The 27,766-nt window shown below is 31.8% G+C and overlaps 2 protein-coding genes and 3 long non-coding RNA genes across 7 annotated transcripts; 1 reads left to right on the top strand and 4 right to left on the bottom strand.

Moving 5' to 3' along the window:
- Positions 1–772: 772 nt before the first annotated feature.
- On the bottom strand, positions 773–7,660 carry LOC105735675 (uncharacterized). Its single transcript, XR_015292321.1, has 3 exons — positions 6,713–7,660; positions 5,203–5,418; positions 773–1,208 (listed from the first exon to the last, which is right to left on the bottom strand). It is a non-coding gene; the product is annotated as an uncharacterized LOC105735675 (long non-coding RNA).
- A 2,580-nt stretch (positions 7,661–10,240) lies between these two features.
- On the bottom strand, positions 10,241–11,783 carry LOC147657525 (uncharacterized). Its single transcript, XR_015292323.1, has 3 exons — positions 11,558–11,783; positions 11,051–11,443; positions 10,241–10,876 (listed from the first exon to the last, which is right to left on the bottom strand). It is a non-coding gene; the product is annotated as an uncharacterized LOC147657525 (long non-coding RNA).
- A 2,267-nt stretch (positions 11,784–14,050) lies between these two features.
- LOC147657524 (uncharacterized) lies at positions 14,051–18,430 on the bottom strand. Its single transcript, XR_015292216.1, has 3 exons — positions 18,260–18,430; positions 17,909–18,148; positions 14,051–17,740 (listed from the first exon to the last, which is right to left on the bottom strand). It is a non-coding gene; the product is annotated as an uncharacterized LOC147657524 (long non-coding RNA).
- Positions 16,395–22,828, top strand: LOC100871340 (sodium-independent sulfate anion transporter). Its single transcript, XM_012487512.3, has 10 exons — positions 16,395–16,530; positions 18,121–18,333; positions 18,427–18,581; positions 19,026–19,323; positions 19,483–19,795; positions 19,906–20,067; positions 20,152–20,292; positions 20,494–20,639; positions 20,719–20,910; positions 21,199–22,828. The coding sequence occupies exons 2-10, from the start codon at positions 18,199–18,201 to the stop codon at positions 21,460–21,462; spliced, it is 1,806 nt and encodes a 601-aa protein (XP_012342966.2). The 5' UTR covers positions 16,395–16,530; positions 18,121–18,198; the 3' UTR covers positions 21,463–22,828.
- On the bottom strand, positions 20,578–27,706 carry LOC100871654 (uncharacterized). Of its 3 annotated transcripts, XM_086908582.1 has the most exons (5): positions 27,379–27,706; positions 26,801–26,918; positions 26,062–26,502; positions 25,790–25,995; positions 20,578–25,700 (listed from the first exon to the last, which is right to left on the bottom strand). In XM_086908582.1, exons 2-5 carry the CDS (start codon positions 26,911–26,913, stop codon positions 22,846–22,848), a joined length of 3,615 nt encoding a protein of 1,204 aa, XP_086764708.1. In that variant the 5' UTR covers positions 26,914–26,918; positions 27,379–27,706; the 3' UTR covers positions 20,578–22,845. The 3 variants fall into 3 exon arrangements, with proteins under 3 accessions (XP_086764708.1, XP_086764709.1, XP_086764710.1); XM_086908583.1 differs by lacking the exon at positions 26,801–26,918; XM_086908584.1 differs by lacking the exon at positions 27,379–27,706 and having other exon boundaries at positions 26,823–26,908.
- Between the last annotated feature and the right edge of the window lie 60 nt (positions 27,707–27,766).

Genomic DNA, 27,766 nt, shown 5'->3' with positions numbered 1-27,766 from the left:
GCGCTTATACGCAAGAAGGAATCGTGGCTTCGTCCAGGTGGAAGGGGGCACAAACTCTGTTTCGATCGTTATACGCTCGATGCTGTTACACATTACACCAACAAGATCGCATCTTCGATAAGAAATCGGCTCATTTTCCTTCCGAATGCGATTTCCATCCTACAATTTCCATCCTCCTCGACCGATCTTCCAAGTTTGACACGATCGTTGACCAATAGATTTCCAATTAATCTAATTATAATATTATCAAATGCCACATTATAGAATTATTATGCTTATTACTAAATCTCCATTATTACATTATGGAATTTTTCATCGCAATTTCGTGAAAATTATAATTTCAGGCCTATATTCGAGCTGATCGCACACACGTATCCCAAAAGAGGACATTATACTTGTGATTATAGAGTTTCGTTATTGAATAGAGAAGAATAGAGAAAGATCTATGTGTATATGATGAGTATTGCTTTATCCACGAGTAATCGAGAATCGATAATCTGTATACACACGATAATCTTATACGTTTTATTACATTCTATTACATATCCAGTGAATCGAAATTTCTCGGGGATATTTTAATTAGCACTTTCGTCTTTTCTTTATTCTACGTCATTTCCATAAAATGTGCTTATCAGGGTGGTATCTTTACAAAGATAATAAAATATGCATATTAGTGACTCGTTTGAAAGAAAGCGGTTTTACTTTTATCAGAAGTAGTTGGATTATCAATGATGGAGATACGGAAAATTCGATGAACAGAATCGTATGATGATTAAAGAAAAACATATTATTATACTTTATTTTTCGATTCATATTGTTAAAATTATTTTTCTGTTTGTTTCAGAAAAAAAATTAATTTCTCCATTTCTGGAATTATTTTGCATAGGATATTTTATAAGCTTTGAAGATTTCAAATGTTGGATACTTATTCTTTCTGCGAATTAACATTTTTCACAGTTAAGTCGTAGTGTTTACGATGATAAGCGTGACGAAACAGAATCTCGTCATAAATCTGGGATGACAAGAAGCAGAGCCGTCTGATCGTTACAAATCATGCCCGTCCTCAAAGCTGCATCTGCATGCTTTTCTTTTTTTCTTCTTTTGTTTTTTCCTCTTTCTTCTTTCTTTACGAAACGTGCACATTATTTTTCCACGAGAATGGAACACATCAACTGGTTCCGCTACTAATATCTCAATCGATATATGATCTGGAAAAAAAAAATTCGATGCCAATAAGAAATCGAGCCATCAGTCGTCATTTTATTTTTCGAATCATTTGTTCGTTTATGGAAACATTAAAGTCAAAACAATATTTAATTTGACAAATCGACCGTTGATAAGAATTCTATACAGATATATATAAAACGATACAACGTAAATTATTTCCTTGTTTGTGCCAATATAAATCACGTGAAAAATCTTTTTCCCAAAATTTTTGTTTCTTTGAAGAAATTTTCGTAACACTTTTTCGTAAACATCTGTAATTATTCCATTAATCAAGTCAATTTTATTTGAAAAAATTCTGGCGTATTGATTTGTACGTTTATTTAGGAATTATAGAGAAATAAATCTTGATATATTTTAACCGTTGAGATATGTTCCTAAAAAAATACAATATTTCTCGAAAAATTAATCGCTCTTGAAAATTTGATCGATGATAATAAAACGTATCTTAAGCAATGTAATTTGTACAAATATTAAATGGAAAGATCCGAAGACGTAGCCTTTTTTTTTTTTTGTTAATTTGCTTATTATTATTTTAACTTTAACATTTTTTTAAAAAACGTTTGATCAAACATTTGAAATCAAGGATTAAGTCGAAGAAGAAAAAATTGAAAAAAGAATAAAGTAAATAAATTATTATAAGTAAAAAATTATATTTTATATAAACAAACGTGGAGGAATTAATTTAATTTTTATTGATTTTTTTGATTTTGATTCTATTTATTATTCCTTAATCATTACGACAAAAAATTTATTTGGATCATTGGTTGGAATATTTTCAAACTATTTTCAAAATTCGATGTTCGGCAGATAATTTATTAATTATCGTCCAAATTCTAACTTTAGAAGAAGGATCAACGATTTATAAATAGAATAAACAAGAGTTCGTCGAAATAAAATTGCCGATGAATAAAGGAAATGAAAAAAAAAAAAAAAAAGAAAAAGAGAGAGAGAGAAACATCGATTGTAATTTTCCGTTATAATTCTTAAAAGAAGACTGGCGTTCTCCAAGATCAGAAGACGTGGATTATCAAATTATCAGCAATTGTTTCTCGCGTGCTCGCGTACAACGCAAATTCCAGAATAACGAAGCAACCTGTGGGAATTCAGCGTGCATGCGAATTCCCCTTTCCTTCTTTTTTTCTTTCCGCCAGGATCCAAGGATCCGAGGATGTTTGTGGACAACGCCTTGTCGATAGAAGCGTTGAACTTACTAGAGAAGCCTTGGCGTATAACGTACGTATTTGCAACCGATGGTAACAGTATAACGTAATAAATGTACGGGATTGCGGTAAACGAAACCCTCAACTCGGACCCTCGTTTCTCGGATCGTGCACGTTATTATTTTAAAAGCAACAGGGCTGTGCTGTAAACGTCTCCTAGTAATATGCGATTATGGCGAATGAGTCTAAACGAGAAGGAGATTCGTTTAACTTTTATTCGCTTTTATTACGCGACTATTCGGATCTCGTTCGAAGATTGGAAACAGATATACCGAAGATATTATTATTTAAGCGTCAAATATAGGAGGAAAGTTTTAAAAGATTTTACGATTTTTTGCGATGGAATTATAGAATCTTTGGAAGATTGGAAATAGCTCGTTCAATGAAACGAAATTTCTTCGCCATTCGAATGTAAACGAGACGGTGGTTAATTGTGTATCGAATGTGTGGCGAAGGAAGGAGCGAATGGCAGAGTGGTCGTCGGTGTAAAAACACCAGTAGAAAACTAGGCAGGTAGTGGAATACGGTTGCAATGGGCAGACAGAGGGCCGGTGCATCTCGGCGTGCATAGAGAAAATATACGATCGCAGAGAAAGAGAGTACAATGGACCGTATCTCAACCCTCGGTAACCATAAATGTCTGAAAGGAAAAATCGGTCCGGCTGTCCAACCGATTATAGCTGTCGTTTTACCTTGGATTCCAGCAAGGGAGGAGGCGATTCATTCGACGGAAAAGTCTGTGAATTAACGAGCATCGGAATAAAGCGCGGAAGTGCGGCCCTTTGGGCAAGGCCTCGTGTACCAAGGCCTGATCCATGAATTATTCCGCTACGAACGGCTAACTCGATTCTACTGTCTTTCACATTTTTCCATTCAGCCAGGAAAGAAACCATCGATGGGGTTGCAATCTCTGCTTAGGAACGATCCGCGCTATTCTTTCTCGGAATTTGTATCCTACTCGTCCTCCACCGTCCGTCGTTGAATTTTTTTGCTCGATCACTCTATACCATTGTATAATGCCGAGTCGAGTAAAAATTCCATCTCATTTTCTTCGTCCATTTTCTCGAATTCCTTCTCGTGTAAATAGTAAATAAAGGGAAGAAGATCGCGCGATTCGAAAGACGGGGGAAAGAAGAGAGGCGCCAGGCGAGAATGCGAACAAAGTGTGCACCTGTTACCACCTCGATATAGTGGAGCATCGAACGAATAATGACGAGGAATAATAAAGATCGTCCATAAATCCTCCTTACCGTCCTTCCTTTTTTTCTTTTTTTTTTCTTTTTTTTTTTTTTTGTGTTTCCTCGAGCCAAACGATCGTACAGGGAGTGCAAACGAGAGGGAACCCTTGCTTGGAAGGCTTCGAAACCGGGCGCAACCTATAAATAACCACCGCCTCTTTGCATCTCTTTGCGCTTCTTTTCTTTCTCTTCTGTTCTCTCCGCGCACCTCCGACGCACACGTTTTCGCGTTCAGAGACCCCGTAATTCAGGTTCCTTCGCACGTACGCGCGTACAATCAGCGCAATTAATGTCTCTACCGTGAAACGTACTCGGCCCTTGTCTTCGTACTTAGTTATAAAAATATATACGTTTCAAACCCGAAGAATAAACATGCCACGGATAGTAATCTCTTCCTTCGATTTAATTCGGCACGGTTGAGTACGTTTGCATCGGTCTACTGCGCGCGCGCGAAAGAAAATGCACTCGCGAAGAATAAACGATCGCAGTTAGAAGATAATTATATCGAAAAACGGGATTTTCAACTTTTCTCGACGAATGGAACATTGTTGATATGTTGGTTCGAAATGTTTAATCACAATGTACAGTCTGATGCATCGGAAAGCCTTTCTGAGTAAAGCGAGAAACCGCAGGGGCCGGCGTTGAGGATATGTTTAAGTGGTGGTTGCCCGTTCGAATTCATTACAGGAGCCGATTATTTATTAGCCCGGATCGCAGAGTGAAAATGTGGCAATTCAACGAGAAAGAAGGAGAAAGAGAGAAAGTTTTATCAACTCCTTCGAATTAGGAAGGAGTGTGGAGCGTATTCTTTTAAGGGAGATAATAACCGTATGGAAGAAGCAGCCGTAAACAGTTAATGACTTGCACAAGTTTTATAACGATCCTCAGTGGAGGATCATACGACAGGTAATAACCATCTTATGATGATACCTTAAAATAATTCAATTTCGCTTCTTTTTTACGAGGAAAAAAATTAACCATGATTTACAATCCAGATAAAATTGAAAGTAAAATTGAATGGAATATAAAGGATAAAGCATAATGTTACGAATTTTTAAACTTTAAACAAGAATTTTGTAGCATTGTATCATTCAGTTAGTTAATCAGATATACATACATTGTCATCATAAAATATAAGATAATTTTTTTTAATATTTTGACATCTTATTTACTGTTTTTATAATATAATATTAATTCAATATAGAAATACATTTTTTAAACGTAAATTCATCAAACGTAAGTTCATCAGCGTGTAATAATAAGTAATAAGAATTAAATCAACATCTTTGCACGTTTTTTGGAAATTTCTTTTGGAATGGTGAATAAAAACGTCTTGAGAAATTACTTTACAATTCCACAAAAAAAAACGCGAAATTTTATCATCTCATCTCGCACCTAAACGTGAAATTTACTCGTACTTAAGGTATCACGATAAAAGTTTAAAGGCTGGAGAATGGAGCGGCGTGCAAAAAAGATGCCCTCGTGAATCAACCAGAAATCACTAATAATTTTCTTACCTCCCTAATTTGCTACCTTAATGACTGGACATGATATGCAAATGGGTGAGCAACCATTCGGCCGTTATAACGTTCGGGCGACACAACCAGTCGGTCAAGTGTACATTTTTGGCCTGGTCCATTGAGTTCATCTACACGGTGGCGAAAACGTATCGTCGATGAATTATTATCGCCGTTTAAGGGGACGATAATCGGCAAAAGAAGTAAAAGTTGAATCTGAAAAAAGAAAAGGAAAAAAAATCGGTCACAGGATTTTGATTGGACGTCGAAAAGAAAGCCTTAAACGTTTGAGAACAAAAACTTTTTACTCGATCGTGAAACTGCTGCAAGTTAGAGACGCGAGTAATTACCAGGTTGAGAAAAGAGGAAACGGGCAGTCAGCCAGCCGTTGAAGTCGAGGTCGTCGTTGATTTTTGGCTAACGTATTGAAATAGGAATTATTAATCAGATTTAGGGGGAAATGTAATAATAAGTCATTGGCGCATAACCTAACATAGATAAATCAGTAATATTAAAATTTATACGGAAATACAAGATAGAGAATTTTAGATTCGTTGGAAGAGACACGTGTATGCACGTAAATGCTGTGAGTTTTAACGAACTGATAATAAATCTTTTAATACAATTACCACGTGAAATTATACGGAAAGAACAAAGATAATGAATTAACGAACGTAATAAACAATCAAGGAAGACCGCATATTTAAAAATAAAATCTGATTGAAAAAACCAAGCATCATAATCATTATAATCGTTCAAGGATATTGTGAGAAAAATATAAATTCTTTTTCCCAAGCAATATAAGATTACTATAATCTTTAATTAAACGAGCGATCCTCGAAGCTCGACAAAGAATCTTCCAATCTATATCTCGTGACTGAACGACAACTCGTTGAAATGTAACAAAAAAATTCGATATCGTTATTAATTTCGAGAATGATAACAATCGTGATGCATCATTGTGATGTGCGAAAAAGAATTTGGGTCGAGGAACATTTAAGAGGAATTTGAACCTCGAGTGGCCGCCTCGTGAATGCAATCATTCGCATTTCACGCGCCGAAGAAGGCAAGGGCTTATGTAAATTGTTTTCCCAACTTTCTGCTTCATTGTACACCGGACGGATGTCCATCCGAGAAAGAATCTACGTTCAAGAAATAACGGTTCATCCGAAAACGTTTTCAACATCGTCGATGAAGAAAACGAAATTTTGTACCAAAACATTGTTTCGAACGTATTCTCCGATTTTTTATTTTATAACTTGAGAATATAACATTAAAAATCGATTGTAATTCGTAATCTATATAAATTTAAACTGCTTCAAGGTTCTACTATCGGTTCTTTTCCGTTCACGGCCGTGGCACGAACGAAACATATGACGGTCTATGCCTTACAACAACGTGAGTCCATCTTTTTTAACGTTCGTATGACCGTGGCAGTTCACGTACAATCGCATAAATCATAAAGTTAGCTATTAATTATCGGTAATTACATCTTTACGAGTAAACGCACCTCGTTCATTGCCAACGATCCATCGATTATTCTTTATTATTAATTACACGAAATTATGATACTACTAATAATTCGTATCCTCGTGCGGTATCTGGACGAGAAAATCTGAACGAAGACTCGTTTGCGTCTGGTAACGGGTCCTGAAAGAAACGTGCGGAAAAATAAACGCTACACAAGGACACGCGAGTACTATAGGTAAAAGTGTCACCAGTCCTCAGCTTGTCCACTTCTTTTATTCATTTATTCCGCGTACATCGACCCATCCTTCTTGAAAGATTCATTCAACATTCCCGGCATTTTTATCCGACGGAGTAGAAGGCGCGATCGCGATTCCTCCCTCATCAACTCGACACGCGATCGTTGTCCTCCTTTTCGCCTATGATGTTTCGTTCCAAGGTATATACGCCTTTCTATTCGATTCGCCAATGAATTCCTCTGCAAAAAGAAAAAAAAAAATCAAATCGGAATATTCTGTCCACTGATAAAGATGAAAAATTAACGGCGACAGCGAGTACAACAGTTTTATCGAAACGATCTTTTGCCCAATCCGAAACGAACGTAAAAATATTTTGTAAAGATAAATGGTGAAACGTGAAATCGGTGAATTTCCATACGTTGACAGGCGAACTGTTATCAACGACCACGTTACGTATTCTTTTTATCCCCGTCTTTCTATTTTTTTCTCCCTATTTCCTCTTTGTTGTTGCGCGGATTACTCGAATCGAGATTTTTTTTAAATAACGCTGCAGGTAAGTAAGAGAATCTTGGCGATTCGAGAAATCCTTGAATTCCTTCCACTCCTACTGCCCCTCCTTCATAGATAGAGAGACCGAACTGTTGAAAAAAAAAGCTTGGCCGAATACTTGTAGCCGTCTCTGATACGAAACGGCACCGTTAGATATGTTTAATAAATTTTCTATTTTTTTTAAAATCGCCTCTATCTTGTATCTTTTCTGCTTCTCTGTATTCTTTATCTGTTAAGTTGAGACGGCTGTTTTATAGGGAACGGAGGTCGATTGAATCACTGACTGACGCGAGTATCATTAACGATTTATAAAATTCCAACGGACGTATTTGCATCTCGCCAACGTAATCTTTCGCTGTATCGGATTGGAGATCGATGACGCGCATCCTCGACCGTTTATCGGGAATAATATCGCGTAGAGGATAACGAATTATTATATTAGAGATATTAGAGTTAAGAAGAAGAATTGCGATCTGTTTGAGAAATTGCATATCGCGAAAAGAGATGTTATTTTCATGAATATCGGGTCAGTGTCTCGAGCGTAGGTGTAAAGTGTAGGTATATCGTGAAAGGTTATCCTTGACCCAGAAGAAAACTGGATTCCGTGACCGAAATTATCGAACAGCGACAAGGTTCGTTGGTATTTCACGAATTAATCGTGATACGAGATATTCACAACTGGTTTGCATATGTATCGTCTGAATTCCACGAGAAACACCCTGATATCCTTGATATATCGTGCTTCCGTGTGTCAAGAAAATATGCGTATAATGTACCGGTGTCGAAAAGCCACTCTGCCAAGAAATATCAACAACGTAAACATCGGCCATTGCAGATACATCTGATTAATATAACGGTCACGAGATCACGTTTTGGATGGACGAGTCATCGTCCAAAAAGATCGATCGATTCTCTACGAATGACGAATGCATTCTTTATAGAATCCTTATTCGTTTATTCCATATCCTACGTAATATTGTTTTTACTTCCTTCATTTTTTTATAAATTTTATAATTTTATAAATTTTCCTTTTTCTCAATATTTAAACATTTCCGATTCGTTCGAATGATCTTGTACAATTTTGCAACATTCGTGAAAAAAAAAGTAAGAGATAAAAAGCATAGCTATAGCATAACTTTTTATCATAAATTTGTGTTTTGATCTCTTGAATGAGATGTAACGATGTTTTCTCGAATTTGTAGGCTTTGATTAAGAATATTTGCTACGTCGAACATCGAAGGCGTATCCGAAAATTGTTGTACGCATTTGGTTAGATCGAACACGTTTTTTAATTTTATACGAATAATTATTACATATTTATATGTTGAAAAATCCTATAATAAAAAATCGAAAATCTAATGATAGAACCGAAAAAGTTTAGTTTAAAACGATAAATTTTTAACTTATAAAAATGTAATAAAAATCTAATGGATAATATCACATAGTATCACATTAACTGTGAATTAAAATTCCAATGTGTAATTTTATCCTCGAATAATTTATAGTTATGGAATTCGTTGACAAATAAAACCCAATGATTTAAGAAGATCGAGCACGATATCTGCATATTCAAACATCGAATCAGTGACGTTTGAAATCCCTGAATTATTCCATCCAAGTTGAAATAACAAAACTTTCGTGACATAATAATTAATCTCCGACGCATAATTGGATACTACATAATATTGAATTCAGGAAGAATAAAATTAGTTTCGATTACTAATTTTTTGTTTTTTTCCTCACGTATAATTGATTCATCTTTGGCGATTGATATTTAAAATTCTATTTCGAATTCTCATTTTACCTCCGTAAAATTTCTAATTATTGTAACTCATATATCACAAACTTTTGTCTGCTATCCTTGATTTTGTACAAAACATAAAATTGGTATCTTTTACACGTGTAACATACTATCTACATATTCATCTTCGTTTCATCATTCTTCTCGAGACGATTATTGAAAACTTGGTATCCTAATAATTGTTCCTTGTATACAAGTGTTTCTGTTGTATCGCTCGATAAATCTCATCAAAGATTTGGCCCACCGAAAAATACTAACGGTAAAAGACTTGACGTACCCTGGCTGTTTCGAGCGGTAATAAAAAGGTACGTGTGTGTAAATTTGCCTGCGTCGTGTACGAACTGATACTGCTATCAACGACGTACAACGTTCCTGAGAATTCCAACGGGCCGTTTCGGTCGCTCGATGCCTCGGGCGTTACACTTACTATGTTAATTACACGAAATTATACTAATGCAGATTAATTTATGTTAATCGTCCCGAGAAAAATGCAAAATATTCTGATACTATTTAACGTTATTACTGCGAATCTAGCTAGAATCTTGCTAGACAGAATTACTATTTGAGTGTGGTTATTACTCATGAAACGCGTTGTATAGCAATTGCTAGATTTGTCGTGGAAAAATATGGCATTAACGGTATAAAGGGGTAGTACTGCAAGGCAATAAAGAAATGTGCAAATTAATAGACGACGCGTTCCCTTATGTTGATTTCCCCGCTCGCATAACGTTACAGGATTCTTGTTTTAAAAGAAAATAATAAATAGATTTATCTAACGTTGCAACGATTGATGAAATTTTTTCGACTAAACAAAAAGACATCTTATACTTTAACGATACTACCTAATCGAGTCGACGACCAATTAATTGTTTGTAATAGGATTTAATTTACAAATATATTGCAATACAATTATCACATGCAATATAATTATAAAAATATTTCCACGTGGAAGAAAAATCAAATATATCATTTAATGCACATATCTGCATTGTTTGTGATACATTGATATTTTTCTAAGAAGATACAATTGATAATATGCGATATGGTGAAAGTTTCACATTTTTCATTTTAATCTTAATCTTTTGTTAAATACCGTCTAGTCAGAGCTAATTAATTTTATGACATAGTAGAACCCAAGTAATATTAAGATAAATAATTCTTACCCAATTAATCTCTTAAAAATTATGAAATCTTACTTTGAAAAATTAATATAAAATCTAATTAATCTGAAAAAAATTTCATTGAAAACAACATGTTTCAACTTTCTTCAATTTTAAAAATCCTTGTATAAGACCAAATAAGGAAATTCTCCAGACTTTCGTTCGAATCTTCTGATTCTCATAGCCGATTTTATGATTCAGATACAATTCACCGGTAAATTCAGCCTCTGTGTTGCCAGTTATTTTTTAATTGAGTTTTACTTTCAAATCTCTTGATATTTGATATCTTTCATAAATTCGAGGATAATTCTTAACGCTGACAAATTAGGCTTTTCAAGTCTATAAATATAAAAATTCTTCCTCTAGAATTTTTTAATTTAACCCATGGTAGCACACTCGACGTTGTTTATGTCATCTTGATCTCATCAGAACAATCCAATCAACGACTAATTATATGTCTGGGGGAAAAAAATTATGTGGTAAAGAGATGTTAAATTGTTTACGATCTGTAAAAGCCAATTTCATAGGGAGCATGTAGATCGAAGATAAAGAAACATAAATTAGGCGAATGCAAATTTTTGAAAAAGTCTTTGGCCCAGAGAAGAGCGATCTCCGAGAGGATTTCTTCTTACCTTTTTCGTAATCCGATCGCCGATCTGTCGCTCTTGAACTTGATCTTCGACTACTTTATGCCCCTCTTTAACATCGATCCCAGAGACTCAATAAATATAGTAGTCTACGTGGGCAGTTGGAATTTATTCGCTGGCACGAAAGGGTCGTTAACCAAGTAAAACGTGCTTCGGGCATCGTTTCCATAGAGAAACATGAACAGTTAAGGAGTGAAAGAGATAAAGAGAGAGAACGGAGAATCGACGACTTTGGCTCCTTGAAAAATAATGAAACACGTTGTAATGTCCCCGCTAAATGTTGTTCCGTTGGATCTCCATGATGTCCTCAACTTCCTAGGAACGATTTCTTCGCTTGATGTTCTCCGCTTTAGGGTTGCACAAGTTTGTTGCTTTTAGCTCAAAGAAAATTACAAAGTAAATATAAAATAAATAAAAAATAAATAATCTAAAGTATCTTGTATAAATTTTATCGTTGATAATTTCGTTTGAATATAATCTTTCTTTTCTTACTCTTTCTTAACGTAAAGATAATCTTTTTCATCGATTATCCCATATAAATTTTTTGCAAAGAATATTTGCATTTTTCGTAAATGGACAATTTCTCTGAAAAGAAAAAAATAAATTAATTAGTATTAATTCAGAATGCGCTGGATAATTCTAACAATTAATTACACTCTCCTTTTAAGATTCTTTTTGCAACACGAGACGGTGTAATAGCATCGTTGCGAAATTTACGCAAATGGTACACGCAATCCTCCTTCGTCTTTTTTCTTCTTAATTTCTATCACGTCTCGTGGATGCATCGCAACAATTACTCGGACTTAGAAATTTCTCTGATATTTTCCGATTATAAAACTCGAAGAGAAGGAAGTTTCAGAAGTAAATAGACTCTGTAAAAGGAAACAGTGAACGTGAGACATGTGAGCACTTGTAAAAGAAATGAAAGAATATATAAGGAAGAGGAATAAAGGATTAAAAACCCAGGTACGAACAACAGGTTTCTTTTTCATAAGAAACAGCACTCTGGAGTTCATGGACAACGATCTGGAGTTGATAAAAGGTTCAACCGCTTCTTTCCTCGTCCTTTGTACGCCGTTTTTGGTTGTTGACTCTGCTTCATGAGACGCTTTTTAACAACCACGTGTTCCGTTACGAATATTACCATGCAAACATTCCAAGATGCGGAAAGAAGATGCAATTGTCTGAATTCCAATGCCGTTGCATGTGGAGAATAGAAAAATGCATCGAGTCATTAAATTAGTTCCTATTACATTAATTTTAATATAGAAATTGAAAATGATAGATCTATTTCATTGGAATCAATGACAATAATAACATAAATATCAATCGTACATCAAATAATACGAATGAATCCGCAATTCACAAGTTCGAATCATAATCGATTTGCAAACTACTAATTATTGTTTCGATCGTAGAAATCTCATTCGAGATATGATTAATTGCTTGCCAAGGAAATAGCCTTTTCTTCTTCGACCTTCCTTGATTGTTCCTGTATGAGATCTTTGGCTCGGAGATCGAAATCAAAAGGATTCTATTTGTCAACACGAAGTGGAAATTAAAGAATGTTTGATACTCACCGGAAATACTGTGGCCTAACGAGCGAAAGAAAAGAAAAAAATATAAAAGATGATTCATTGTTAAAGGGTAAATTTCGTGACATTCGTTTTGTTCTACGTTTCTTCGTTACGTCACACAACTCCGCTGATTTTACGTAATTTTTCAGACTCGAACATTCGGACACAATAAAAGGTTACTTCCGTTACCATCACATTAGAGACAGACAGCAAAAGCATTTTTATTGTCAGACTGTCTATTAGAATAGAAGAAATATAAATAATTGTCTAAAAAAAAAAAAAAAGAATAAATTGTGTAATACTTGCATGGTCTAGAAATACAATAATTTATTATATAAAAAATACTATTCTTCGTTCCCTTTTCATTTTAGTTGAAATTTAAAGATGAAAGAAGTTAATTCATCATTTACTGTATTATTAATGATTATGTTACATTAATTAATAATTATTATAGAACTGATCAAAATTTGTTTCATAAAAAAGTGAAATATTTATGCTTTGATATTAAAGTTAAACAATTTTTAATGAATTTTTAGATTCAAACTAGAATTTTATGAAAATATATAATATTTTTTCTAATTACGTTGAAATGAAATTTTCAGACTGTCGTTCGAAGATTGAGTTTAAGATTATTCTTCTACGTTTGGTAATATGCCACACTATAACCATCTAGTGGTGAATTACTGGAACTAAAAATTATGACTAAAGGACATTGTGGCGCCATCTAATGAAAAATAAGTGGAACTAAAATTAAAAATATACTTTTCTCAATTTTCGTTGCATTTTTTTAAAATTAATTAAATAAGAAATTAAAGTTTAAAATAAGAAATAATTTAATAGATTATATATAAGATAATTTATAAAATTGATTTCAATTATTTATTAAATAGATAGAAAATAAAAACTGAAAATTACTTAGAACTTATAACTATTAAATAAAAATAAATATTTAAATAAAATCATTTTCAAATTATTTTTTAAAGACTAATTTGAATCTTTAGAAATTAAAAAATTTATCTTTGAATTTAAATTTTAAATTAAAGTCAAGAAATTTATATTTTTCAATTTTAGTTCCACTTATTTATGACTAGATGGCGCCACAATGTCCTTTCTTTACAATTTTCATTTCATCTTTTCACCGCTAGATGGTTATAGTGTCGCATATCACTTAATGTGGAAGACATTTAGATTTTAATCTAATTAAATTATTTTTTAAAGTCTAATATATACATAACATATATTTTTATAGTATTTCAATTAACATTATTTGTATAATGATACAAATAAATCTTTTAAATTTTTTTTAAAAATTACATACAAAACTTCTTCATTCGTTTTTCCTTCATTTTTTTTTTTTTTATATATATATATATATATTTAAAATTTAAAATATATTTTTTCAAAAAACTTTTACTTTTTTTCCATTTTTATTCATATGACACACATAACAAGTTTAAGAGCTAATATTAAACATATTAAATTCTTATGTATTTCTGACATCTATTTGTAACATTATTATAACAAAAAGATATTGATAAGATCAGTATATTTTTGTACTTTTTTATCCAATAAATTTACTATTTTATATTTCTATTAAAAAATTAACTCAAACTATATTATAATTTGATTTTAATAACATTATTAATTTTTATTTTCATCTGTGTTTCTTATCTAATTCCTCTAATTCTATGTTCCTATTAGTATTATTATCGGTGGACACGTTTTAAGAGAAAATTATAATTTAATGAAAAATAGATAATAATAATACATGTTCTGGAAACGTTTTTAATTCTATTTATTAATGTAAAATTTTATTAATACTCAATTAATTAGAAACTTTTACTAACTGAAAGTCATCGCTCTAACAGCGCAAACATCATGAATATCATCAAATCAGAATTAACATATAAAATATTGCTTAATACAATACTGGTATTGCAACTTTCAATCGTCTATATATGAGCAAAACATCATTTTTTATAATATTTCAAAGTGAAATAAAATAAATATGCCGGATGTTATTGCTGAAATATATTGTAATATCGCTCTTTTGATTAAACAATTTCAAACATTGAACTTGCATATTGTTCTATAAAATTAAACGTAAATTGTACGAAAATCTCATCGTAAATTTTCCAACTATTTTTTTGACAACTATGTTCGAAAAATATTTTACTTCGTTAGCGAAATTCACATTGATCGTCTAGAATCATTTTAGCACGTTAGAAGAGATAAATTGTAGATAATCAAAGTCATAAAATTCTCCATTTGGATTAAATCATTGTTTAAATTCAATATTGTGGTATCGATAAATCTCAATAAACATATCGTTGTCAAAAATATTTTCATACGAGTGAAAATGAAATAACGAATAAAAAGAATTATTCGTTATTTTAGACAACTCTTGTCTCTTTCATTCGCTAGTCGATAATTTGCAATCGAGTTCCTTTATTATTTCTGAGAACAGCACTTTTATTGATTAAGTTTAAATGACATATCATTAAAATTCTCCAATCATTTCTTGAATTTTTTTACCTGGCGATACTATTATCTTTACTATTATTTTATTTTATAATACTAATAAAAGATTATTAAAATATTATTAATTACACTACTTATATCTTTACGGCGATTGGTTCAATTTTTATTTGCATGTTTAATCTATGAATGATAAGTATTTTTAAAACGCCTAATTATTTTTGTAAATAACGAGGAATACAAACATAGTGTAAGGCAATGAGCAAACAAGTAGACACGTATAAGTCTAAATCAAACGAAACAGTGACACTAGAAAATTAGCGAGGCAGAGAAACTGAAAATTTTCACATCTGATCAATCAAAACGATAAATAAGTAATTACATCGCGTTACTAAATGATAATGTAAAGTGTTTTCTAAAAATATAAAAATAATATTAAACCGATCAAACATAATAAAATTATGATTTATATTTTCTTTATATAGGTGTAAAAATAATCACAAACATATTTCGTTTGCTATTCTCTTGAGGAGTTAATATTATATTCAAATTTCAATTATTATTCATTGTATAAATAAGCAACGTATATCGTGATATTTTTAAAAAATGCTATTTGGTTTAAACTTTTATCGATCATTTTAGAGTTATTATACTTTCGTTTCGAAAATGTTGTTTTTCGACAATAAAAACAATTAACAATAGGACGATATTGAAATTTATCGTTAAACACATCAGTAAAAACTAATAAAGCATAATTTCTATTTTTAGTAATAATAGATGTATGTCGAGTGCTCAAGTAGCGAATGTAATCCATCAATTTTTCTTTCTTTTATTGGCTTTGTTATTTTTCAATAAAATGTCATTATGAGAATAGATTTATTGCTTTCCGTGAAAAATGATCTTGTTCGCAATGTTTGAACACTTGTATTCAAACAAATAATTACGCCACGTTTTACACATTCCACTATTCTTTAATTGATGCGGATAAAATTAACACGACTGCAATTTTTTTCATAGTTTTTATATCCTTTTCTATCGTATCACTTTTCAACCACCACTACTTTTCACTACATCATCGAGTTCTTCGAATTAAAAAAATTTCATGGCAAATTTTCATTAAACAATAATAATTTCTGATTTACTTTCATGGATTCACGCTTGCTCCGTTAACATGCAAAACACATAGTCGTTCAAGACCACGCGACGTCCTTGTAATTACAGTCATGTACACGATGTTCGGCACACGACGATAAGAATTTCAACCATTCTCTTGGAACAAGAAGTTCACCGTTAAAAAGGATTCGAATGAGAAAGAAAAGTGTAGCGGAACGTATCCGTCGTCGAAGCAATTGACACATTCCACGATAATCCACGAAAGGAATCCCTTGCTGGAACAATCGAGCATCCGTGGTGAGTCCGTTGTTTCTGCCAACACGCTTCTTTTGTTTCTGTGTAAAATGCATACCGATACACTTTTCATAAACATTTATTCATTATTGACGCGTTACGTTACGAGCGTAATTGTAGAGGCATAAGAGTTCAGGCCAAGTGTCATAATCACTTTTTTCGTTCGTGCAAATTTTTCTTATTTTAAGATTAAAAATTGATGCAGGTCAACGATGCAATCTTTTTGAGACTTCACATCTAATGATACAGATGAAATTAACACAGTGCGAAATGATACGAGATGAGATTTGGCGCAGTGTGAAATCACGTACTGCAAAATTATTATCTAAACGTGATATCATTTCAATTTTTTTCTTCTAAATCTCAATAATAATAATAATATGATACATATTATAATTAAATTAAATTAAAAATACAAAACCATGCACAAATTTTTTTACAATGCAAATAATAGAATTCCTAACAATGAAAAATTGTATGATTATTTTATGTTAATTTTACGTGTTTAGAAATTTAAAATTTATTGAATAATATCATATATGCAAAATTCTAAGATTACTTCGTTGATCATATACAATATAATGGCAGCAACTTGTTGCTCGATTCATTCGTATCTATTATCAAATAAAACATAATTAATATAAAAAAATAAACAAAAATTGCAATAATGTTTCCTACAATTTTAACGTTATTAATTATTTAAAAAAACGAAATAATAATGGACATAACGATATGAAATATGAAAAGACAGGATTTAAGAAATGTGTAGATCAAAGTATAAGATAAAGAATGTTAAATGAATCAATAGAGATGGAAAAATTCGATCGAGATTGTTAAAAATTTGTATACGAATCGATTGAAAAAAAGATTCGTTTGTTGGTGGGTTAATTAACGATAATCTTGCCGAACCCAGTATTCTATTTAGGGAAGGATTGACGCATGCGTCGCATCCTGACATTTCAAAGAGTAGTGGGGGAAACAAGGCACGTGTGAAACAGCTGTAGATTTAATCAGTGTATAGAGCAGGTACGAGGTACCGCATCAATCGTTAATCTTCTTTCGTGCAAGAAACATTTCGTCCACCGATATTTCTTCATTTCTTCATCGTGTTCATTCCTTCGAGATCATCGAATCCTCGTTGCGTTGGTCCACAAACTGGTTCATCGCGATTATTCCTCCTCGATAATTTTCTTCGTGACAGATGAAAGTGAAACTGGAATTTGAAAACTGTTATAATGAACGGTACAGTGAGATATTAACATACGATTTCCGCGGTAACTGTCGACGAGGAAAACTGGAAAGTCACGTGCTTAAACGATCACACGTGACCACCACTCAGTTAGTGACGTTAAATCGTGTTCTCGCGCGCAAAATCACTTACTAATTGCCGCTCGAAAATTCGTTAATTGCCGGCTTGTTGTTTCATCGGCGAGACATTGAAACGACGATTGCGATGCCAGTTAATGAGACGATGCAGCTCGCATATTAAGAAGACAGGCCGATGAATTATGACGATCTGCCAATTGAAACTCGAAATCGAAGTTTTTCCTTCGTTCAGATCTACCGTGTCATTGGATCGTGTTATATTTTCAGGATTTCAAATTGACACGATGTGCTGAAACTGTTGAAAAAAGGATTCGTTAGTGAAGGTGGAAGAAATTTTAGTGTGAAATGACCGGGTTTAGCTTTAAAAAGTTATTGAAGGAGAAAATTCCTATGTTAAAATGGTTACCGCTGTACAAAACGAAGGACGCGTTGGGTGACCTGGTTGCGGGATTGACAGTAGGTCTGACCCTGATACCACAGGTATTTTCCTAGATTCACGATTTTATTTTCCGTGAAATTAAACGTTAAATCAATCGATCATCCAATTGCATTCGATGCAATTTGTAATTTCAGGCGATCGCATACGCTGGGCTGGCAGGTTTGACGCCGCAATATGGCCTTTACAGCGCGTTTGCTGGCAGTTTCGTTTACATAATTTTTGGTACCTGTCGAGAAGTCAATATTGGACCGACTGCACTGATCTCTTTGCTAACGTACACATACGCGAGGTAAGCTGTTAGAAGTTTCTCGCGAAAACACGATTCCTTTAGATTTAATTTAAGACTCGAAGGCTTGTGAATAGAGTAGCCTTAATTTGCTCGTACAGTGGCTAAATTCGCGAACACCATAATGGACAATTGGATCTCGTAATACGATAATGACAGTTGAAAAGATGTTGCCACTCTTTTGAAACCCACTTATCGCGAGAATATATTGTGTATTAATTTACGCAATTCATTCTTTAGTCTTCGTTCGAAGACTTCTCTTCGAAGAACCATCTATCTTCGCAATATTTTTTATCACACGAATAATGTTCAAAAATACTTTTGATTTTTGAACGAACGAATGCCTCGTTCGATCATTCGTGTTCTTTGATTCCGGAAACATATGGTCAAATTACTTCTTTCCGTTCCCAATGTTTAACTCCTCTTTTCATTTCGATCGTGTTCCAGGGGTATTCCAGATTACGCAATCCTCTTGTGTTTTTTATCAGGATGCGTCACGATAGTTTTTGGAATTCTTCGGCTGGGTTTCCTTGTCGAGTTCGTTTCCATACCGGTCGTCTCTGGATTCACGTCTGCGGCAAGCTTAATTATCGCCTGCAGTCAAATAAAAAGTTTGTTGGGTATAAAAATACACGGGGAAAGTTTCGTTGAGATTTGGCTGGAATTGGCAAACAACATCCATCGAACCAGAATCCCTGACCTGATCTTGTCTTGTTGCTGCATTCTAATTCTATTAACCTTGAAGGTAATTCACCATGAACGCTATCGTTCAACAAAACTAGTTCTTATGCGCCGTGAATACGTAAGAAAGGAAAAAAAAAAAGGATAGAAAACTAAGCGAGAAAAAAGAGGAGAATACGTACGTTATTTTTTTTTTTTTTTTCTTTTTTTCCTCTTGTTTCAGAAACTCAAGGACATCAAAGTCTCGAATGGAATTTTAAGAAAATTGATCTGGTTCGTGGGAACTGGCAGGAACGCTCTTGTGGTGATTTTGTGCGCTGTCGCATCGTACGTGTTCGAAAATCACGGCGAAGTGCCTTTCCTTCTTACAGGCCACATCGATGCCGGCCTACCCACCATCGCTCCACCATCTTTCTCGATCACTGTTGGAAATCGAACCGAAACTTTTGTTGAAATCTGCAAAAACCTGGGTTCCGGTATAGTGATCGTTCCATTGATCTCGATCATCGGAAACGTAGCCATCGCGAAAGCATTTTGTAAGTTTTCAAACGGATATTTGATTTCCCTATAAAATTGACATTTCCTTTGGTCTTTTTTTTTTTTTTTTTTTTAAACTGATTATTGGCTTTTAATTGGCTTTTCAAAGCGCGAGGACAATCGTTCGACGCCACTCAGGAAATGTTAACTTTGGGTCTTTGTAACGTTGCTGGCTCGTTTTTCCATTCCATGCCAGTGACAGGCTCCTTTTCCAGAAGCGCCGTGAACAATGCTTCCGGCGTGAGGACACCTTTGGGTGGTATTTACACAGGTAAATCTCGTAAAAATCTCTACGACTGGAAATATAACAGGAGAAAATGGAAGAAGGAAAATTGGAAATCGATTATATTCGTAGGTATTCTAGTCATTCTCGCTCTGAGCTTACTCACACCATACTTCTATTATATTCCAAGAGCGACTTTAAGCTCTGTGATAGTCTGTGCGGTGATATTCATGATCGAGGTAAAAATGATACGGCCAATTTGGAAATGCAGCAGTGAGTAGAAAAATAAAATTGATGATTGAAAAAAATATGATAAATAAAATACAATGAAATGTTTCAAACTTGATGTATGTATATATATACTATATACGAAATCTCATTATAGGATTTGATATAAGATCATTCGAAGAATGTTAATGATATGCCATACATTTAGCCATTTCGAAAGAATCTAATATAGAAATATGATTCCAGAACGAGATTTAATCCCGACATTTACAACATTCTTCGCATGTTTGTTCGCCGGAGTTGAATTAGGAATTTTAATAGGGGTGGCAATTGATCTGGCAATATTAGTTTATTTCAACGCCAGGCCGACAATATATATCGAATACAGAAATGTAAGTACATAACAATATTGACAAAGATTCGAGAAAGAGATTGCTATTGTTTTAAAAATATCCTCATTTTTCACCGCAGACTTCTACGTTAAGTTACATCCTCGTGCGTCCCAGCGCCGGATTACTCTTCCCAGCGGTGGACTACCTAAGGATATATCTGTTAGAGAACTTAGCTAAGGATCATCAAAAATTACTGAAAACTTTCAAGAACACGAAAATCGTCGTTCTAGATTGCAAGCACATCGATAAAATTGATTTCACTGCGGCGCGTGTATGGATAATAATCTTAAGTAGCTGATTTCGAATTTGGCCTGGATTTTACTTCTTCGAGCCTTTTTCTATCCTTTCTTCTAACGTTCATGTTACAAAGATAATTTTTTCTTTTCCTTTTGTCGTGTTTACAGAGAAAATAGCGTAATAGTAGTAATTTTTATTATTACGACGGTAACAAAGAAAAAATATAACTCGATTGCTCAACAATCGCTCAAAGATGTAAGATCTAGGACAGATTTGAACATATTTAAACTTGTTCAAATTCTTCCATTTGTAACATTTACAGGGATTAAATACGGTTATGAGAGATTTCAAAGAAAAGAATCATTGCTTGATCATGTTACAACCCTCCAAAGAAGTTTTACGAAGTATTCAATCGCTCTCCAAAGAAACGATTGAAGTGGTTCATACCGATACCGAGCTCGTAACTGCTTTGAAAGAATTGAACACGACCAAAGCGATCAAAAAAATTGGTACGGAGATAATAGATATGTCGAATGGGACAACTACCAGTGATATGAGAAATGAACTTACGAGTACGAAGCTTTGAAATCAACTAAGAATTTACAGAAAGAAAATTTGAACGAGATATCAAGAACTAGATATTCAAAAAAATATTTAAAATTTCTATAGGTTTATTTTTTTTTTTGTTCCTCCTTTTTCTAATTTTTCCCTTTTTTTTCTTTTCTTCTTTTTTTATATATATATATATAATATCTGAATTGAGTTGTATTAGACTATCAACGATATTGTATAAAATCGTAATGAACATTAACGCATGTTTATGATGTACATATGAATCGTATGATAATTCGTACGTTTTTTAAACTTTTTATAAAGATATATGAATCGACCAGCAATGATATTGTTTATCAGAAATTACTTTTTTTTTATCTGTTTCAAAGAGATTCTATTGACACGTGCATTTCATAATACAGATGAAAGAATAATACTGTGGTTATAAATGCATATCAGAATATGTCGAAGGATTATAATATATATTTTTATATATATATATATATATATATATAACATCTACCAAATATGGCAAGTTTACGTTTTATTTTGTAAAAACTTGTAAGTCCTCGAAAAATAAACTATATGATATTTCTTAACAATATAAGTAATATTTAAACAAAAATATATATATTATATAAAACTCTTTGCCTCCAAATGACACAGAAAAAAACGACGAAGTAAAAAAATTATGTATCGATATTAGGTCGTGAAAATTAAATTATTTAACATTGTAATCAATTAAAGTCTAAATCATCATTATAACTATATTATTGTATACGTATCGCGGAATTTAATTTAATAGAAAAATAAAGAAATAAAATTGTTTATAATGCGAACTAAATATTAAACAGTCATAATACTTTCGATAGTAGGAACATAAAAAGTATTTTGCAAATTTGCATTTCTAATTACATACCGTGTATCACCTTTTCGTATTAATTACACGATATAAAGCGCCTAATGAAAAGCGCTTAATTATTTTTTTAAAAGTACATAGAATCCAAGTATAACGAGTAACATCAATGTCTAGTAATAATGATGAATATAAATATTTGAAGAAAATCTAGAAAATAGATTTGCTACTTTCACACTGTTACGATAGGAAACAAGACGAACTGTCGCATAATATTTCTGACAAATGGCAGTATCATATAAACTTCTTTTAAAGCTTCTCAACTTGAAAACTATTTTCTAGTAGTGCGTGACATCTAATATGACGTATGTGATATTATATCTAGATTAATTAAAAAACTGACTTTTACGATATACATATACATATATGAAGATAACGATGATACAAACAGATGAAAAATTGTAAGATAAATGTGCAACCATTTTTGTACCGTTTAATTGCAATTATCTATTGAAAAAAAAAGAAATAAATATGTATGTATTTTTCGCCATTTTTCTAGGCTTACTGATCCATCGTTTTGCGCATACCACGTCCGATATTTATCCTGGATGAAAGTTCTTTTGGTGACACGTGATAAGTATTCTTTTGAAAATGAGGGATATAATGTTGGGTATTAACAGTATGCATGTTGTAAGTTACAGGTTTTATATCCGATCGTATGGATGAGTTCTGAATAGTATCAGTCTTCCGTGGATAATTAACTCCATAATACATACATTCTCTTGGTGATACCATAGGTGGTACACATTCTGAATCGTTTTTCGATACGTCATCTTTCCTATTATCCTGATTATTATTAAATACAGGACAAGTTTCTGGAATTCTTTGATAACCAGTAGCAAGAGTACGTGGTGCATATTTCTGATTCATTTGCATATGCATGTTTGATGAACCATTCCTCGTGACAGGATCCATCGTGATCGCGTACGAAAACGGTACCATTAGTTGATTATCTTGAGAACAATTTTGATATTCATTTGGCACAGGTGTTCGATATTGACTAGTTCTCATATGAACATCCATGGTATTATCTTTCATCCTCATGTTATTCGTTTTACAATTTTGCATATTTCCCATGTAATTATCAAGTTTTACAGGGACAGAAAAATTTGGAGCATTTTCCAAAGGTTGCATCTGTTGAAAATGTTTATACAAGTTGTTTTGCATAGACGTCGATACGGGACAATTAACAGAGTCCGTCAAGCCATTTGCTGATAATACTTGATTGGGAAATGTATTGCAATTACTGTACGGAGGATTTTGGAATAAAGGTGCCGGATATTGCAATAATGGATTCCAACTTTGCATGCACATTGGTGGAACGTAAAATAACGGATGTTGTAAGTAACTTGTTTGTTGCATGTTACTAAAATCCGCGTTACACATATGTCTGGAATTTTGAATTGGGATATTCACAGAATGTCCAGGATTCATCATATTTCCAAAAAGAAACATATCCGGAAGCGGCAAATTCCATTGATTATGTTGTGTAGTTATAGGATGATTATGAAAACCTGGTGGTGGTAGAACTGATGTTTGAGTATTATGCATCAAAATATTAGAAGGATCAGTTTGCAAGATATTCTGGTTTTCTACGGTGTAAGAAGAAGTGCTTGGAATTAATGCATTTTGAGAGATAATTGTACTATCAGCTGTTTTTCTTGGTATAGTTTGTGTATTATTATATTGATTTATATAGACATTAGGCATATTTTGATAAGGTATACCATTTGCCATAGCAATAGCTGGATTGGAATTATTGTGCGATAATATATTTTGTGGTGACACATGGGAAGTTTGTTCTGATTTTTGATGCACTAAATCCATCAGATGTAAATCTCGTTCGGAATTTTGAGTACTGGGGCTAGAATTATTATATTGAGCATTATTATTATCGAAATAACTCTTATTTTGTATATTTTGGTGATTTTCAATTTGTTGAGCATTATTTGTATGTGATGCAGTTTGTAAATCAGAATAAAATGAATTTGTTGAAAGCTTGTTTTGATGTATGGAATTATCAGAATATGATATTGCAGAATGATGTGCCATATTAAATTCCTGAATGTTATCCAAAAATTTAACTGATTTCGTTTCAGAATTATTTGTTTTATTATTGCTATTATTATTACTAGTATGTTTTTGTTCAGTCTTCACAAATTGTACTTCAGTTTCATTACAAGAAGCTTGCGAAATCTGTAATTCTTGCGGTGTATGAATAGATGTATGTATAGTTGTACAATCTTTGGTACTATTCGAAAAAGAATTTAATGATTTTATAGACTGTACATTATTTACAGCAGTTGAATCTAATGCATCAGTCTTTATATTACTAGCACCGTTACTTGTGTTATGTGAGTATACAGATATTTTTGAGCCTTCAAATTGAGAATGCATTTTCTCTCCTGAACCAATACGATTTATTCTATAATCTTTTGTTAAATTATTATTATCAATATTCTTTTTATGATCATCTGTTTTTGCTTTTCCATTTAAATCTTTAAAGCATGACTGAAGAATACCTGAAGATCGTCTATAAACGTTAGTATCTTTCTTAAATTTCTGTGTGTATCCTTGGTCATCTTTAATATTTCTTTCAGTATTATTCTTTGTATTAGAAAAATTTTGATAATTTCGTTTGCATGATGCAGAACTTGATTTTACTGAACTTCTTTCATTTATATTGCATTCCATAGCACTTGAATTCTTTACATTTTTTCCTGAAGTATTTTGATTGAATTGAGTATTACTAATTTGCTTATTTAATAAAGATTGTTGATTTTCATATTTCTTTCTTGATATATTTTCAGTTGAATTAGATATATTGATATTGTTAACACTAGATGAATTATCAATACATCCATTTTCTTCTGACTTAGTAGTATTTTTTGAATATCGTTGCTGTGACTTTATTAAAGGTTTATTTCTATTATACTGAACATTGTATGATTGAGTACGTGTTACTTGAACTTTATGACATCTTCTTGTGTCATCTGCTTCATTAGTTTTCTTGTCTGATTCATTTCTACTTGATTTTAATTTTGTTGTAACAGATTTATTTTTTTCATCTAATCCTTCTATGGAGGACTTGCTTCTATTAACGCTATCATTAAATGTAGAAAAATTTTGTTTAAAAAACTGTTGTTCCTTCATTCGAGCCCCTTTACTCATAATTAAATTTTTATTATAACTGTTAATTTTACTATATTTATCAATAAGTTTAGGAGTTGTACCTAAAGCTACTTTTTTTGAATCCAGAGAAGTTGAAGTAATATTATGATCATTACATATATTCAACAAATCATCTTTAGATTTAGAACCCTGTTTTGAAGTCCAAGATTCTTTTAAAGTATTACCTGTAAGAAAAAGCATATTTTCTTAATGCAAATATATATTTTTTTTTTATTCAACTGTATATTATTAAGAATTAAAATTTAATTTATACCTGTCTGTTTTTTAATTTTTTGATCATTCAATTTTTTAACACTAGTCTTTGTTGTTTTTTGTATACTTGTTTTTGTTTCCAATGGCGATTGGCTTTTAGATTTTTCATTATTATTATTGTTATCATGACACTGCTTTGAGCTAACTTGATTATCTACATTACTGTCTGACTTTGGTAAGTTAGGTATATTATGCTGACCATTATTCCTAATTATATAAATAATGCAAATATGATATAAAATTAATTATACTCTATATTAATCTATTACCTACCATTCATTATCTACTTCATTATGCAATTCCCCAGATTTATTTTTTTCCCCTTCATTAAGTCTAAATTGTTCTAATTGAACTGTAACAATATTCTCTGTCAAAGACATACTAATCATCTCTTGTTTATCTAGCCTTTCCATTACTAAAGACTGAGAATTTGGAAACAATGTACTGGTTATATTAACATCTTTATTCCAAACAGTTTCCATATCTTTTTGAGAACAATCAAAAATTTCAGAAGATGATTGATGTATATCTTTATTTATAGTATTATCGTTTTCATTTATGTCTTTATTTAAAATAGAATCAATCTTATCTAGTTCAGGATTGTTTGAATGAGTGTTAGTTGAAACAACTTCAGTTTCTTCTTTTGTTCCTTCATTTATTTCACTTTTAGATGTATTATTTTCTGTTTCTTTCCCATCTGGAGGTGTTTTCATACTATAATATAAAAAAAAAAAAATAATAAAAAACATTAAAAAACATATTTTACAAATAACTATTAATATTACTAAATTTTCTTTAAATATAAAAATTTTATTATTGATTAATATTAATTATATAAGGTTTACTTAAGAATATTATAAATATTTATCAATATAATTAAATTTAGTTAATTATATACATCTTACTTGTTGTGTAAATATATTTCATTAAGATTTCTTACAGTAAAAAGAATAATAATGTAAATGATAAAAAAATAAAAAAAATAAAGAAAATAAAATATATATAAACGTACTGGCCTGATAATTGAGAATTACTTTTTAGCCACTGCATATTATGCATCTTGCCGATTAAAGCCATCTGCTCTATGTCAAATGATTTTTTTAAATCTTTATCAGCAGAATCCATTTTACCTATCATAAATTTAGTAAGAAAAACTAAATATAATTCCAAATAAAAAATAGATATATTATTTAAATATAAAATTTTATAGGATACATATAAAATTTTAAATGATATAGAAATAATACTTATAAATCTTATATATTAAATAATCAACAATCAATATTGTCAAATTAAGATAAACAACAATAGAAAAAATTAAAAATAAAGTTAACAATCATAGAACATTATGTACTACTTTCTATCAAAATTTTTTAGATAATTTTATAAAAAAAATAAAATAAAATAAATATAAAAAAGATTCTTGATTAATTTGAATTTATAATATATGTTTTATACTTTGTTAATATGATTATTGAAAACAATACATTTACGACGCAATTAACAACGAATAAAAACGACATTCTTATGAATTTTCAACTCGAAAATAATTTTACACTTATGTATATAAGAAATAAATTATCCAGTTACCGATATTTAATTTTCTGATGACAATCAAAGAATTAAACTAGAATCTTTAACAGCAAGTTTTTCTTCCATTTAATTTGCAAAGATTAGAAGGAACAACCGACCACAGTAAAGGACGCCATAATACTGATAGGATAGGAGGATGCGCAAATGCAAATGATAGAAAAATTTTTAAAGTGAATAAGAAAAAAGTAATTTTTATACAAGTTATTCATTGTACATCTTTTTTCCAAAAATATAACGTTTGGTAATCTTAATACTAATAATATGTATAAGAAATTTATTATATTAAAATTACGATAAGTTTTCGAAATTCAAATAATACCCCCCTTAAAGGACATTTCGAAACACTGGAAATTTATTGGTTGTAATTTGATGAAACAACAAACCT

The sequence above is a fragment of the Apis florea genome, unplaced genomic scaffold (assembly GCF_048593485.1).
Source record: "Apis florea isolate Af1SG1 unplaced genomic scaffold, ASM4859348v1 contig_3081_pilon, whole genome shotgun sequence".
Lineage (NCBI taxonomy): Eukaryota > Metazoa > Arthropoda > Insecta > Hymenoptera > Apidae > Apis > Apis florea.
Note: the sequence above shows the minus strand (reverse complement) of the source record. Positions and strands in the feature narration are given on the sequence as shown.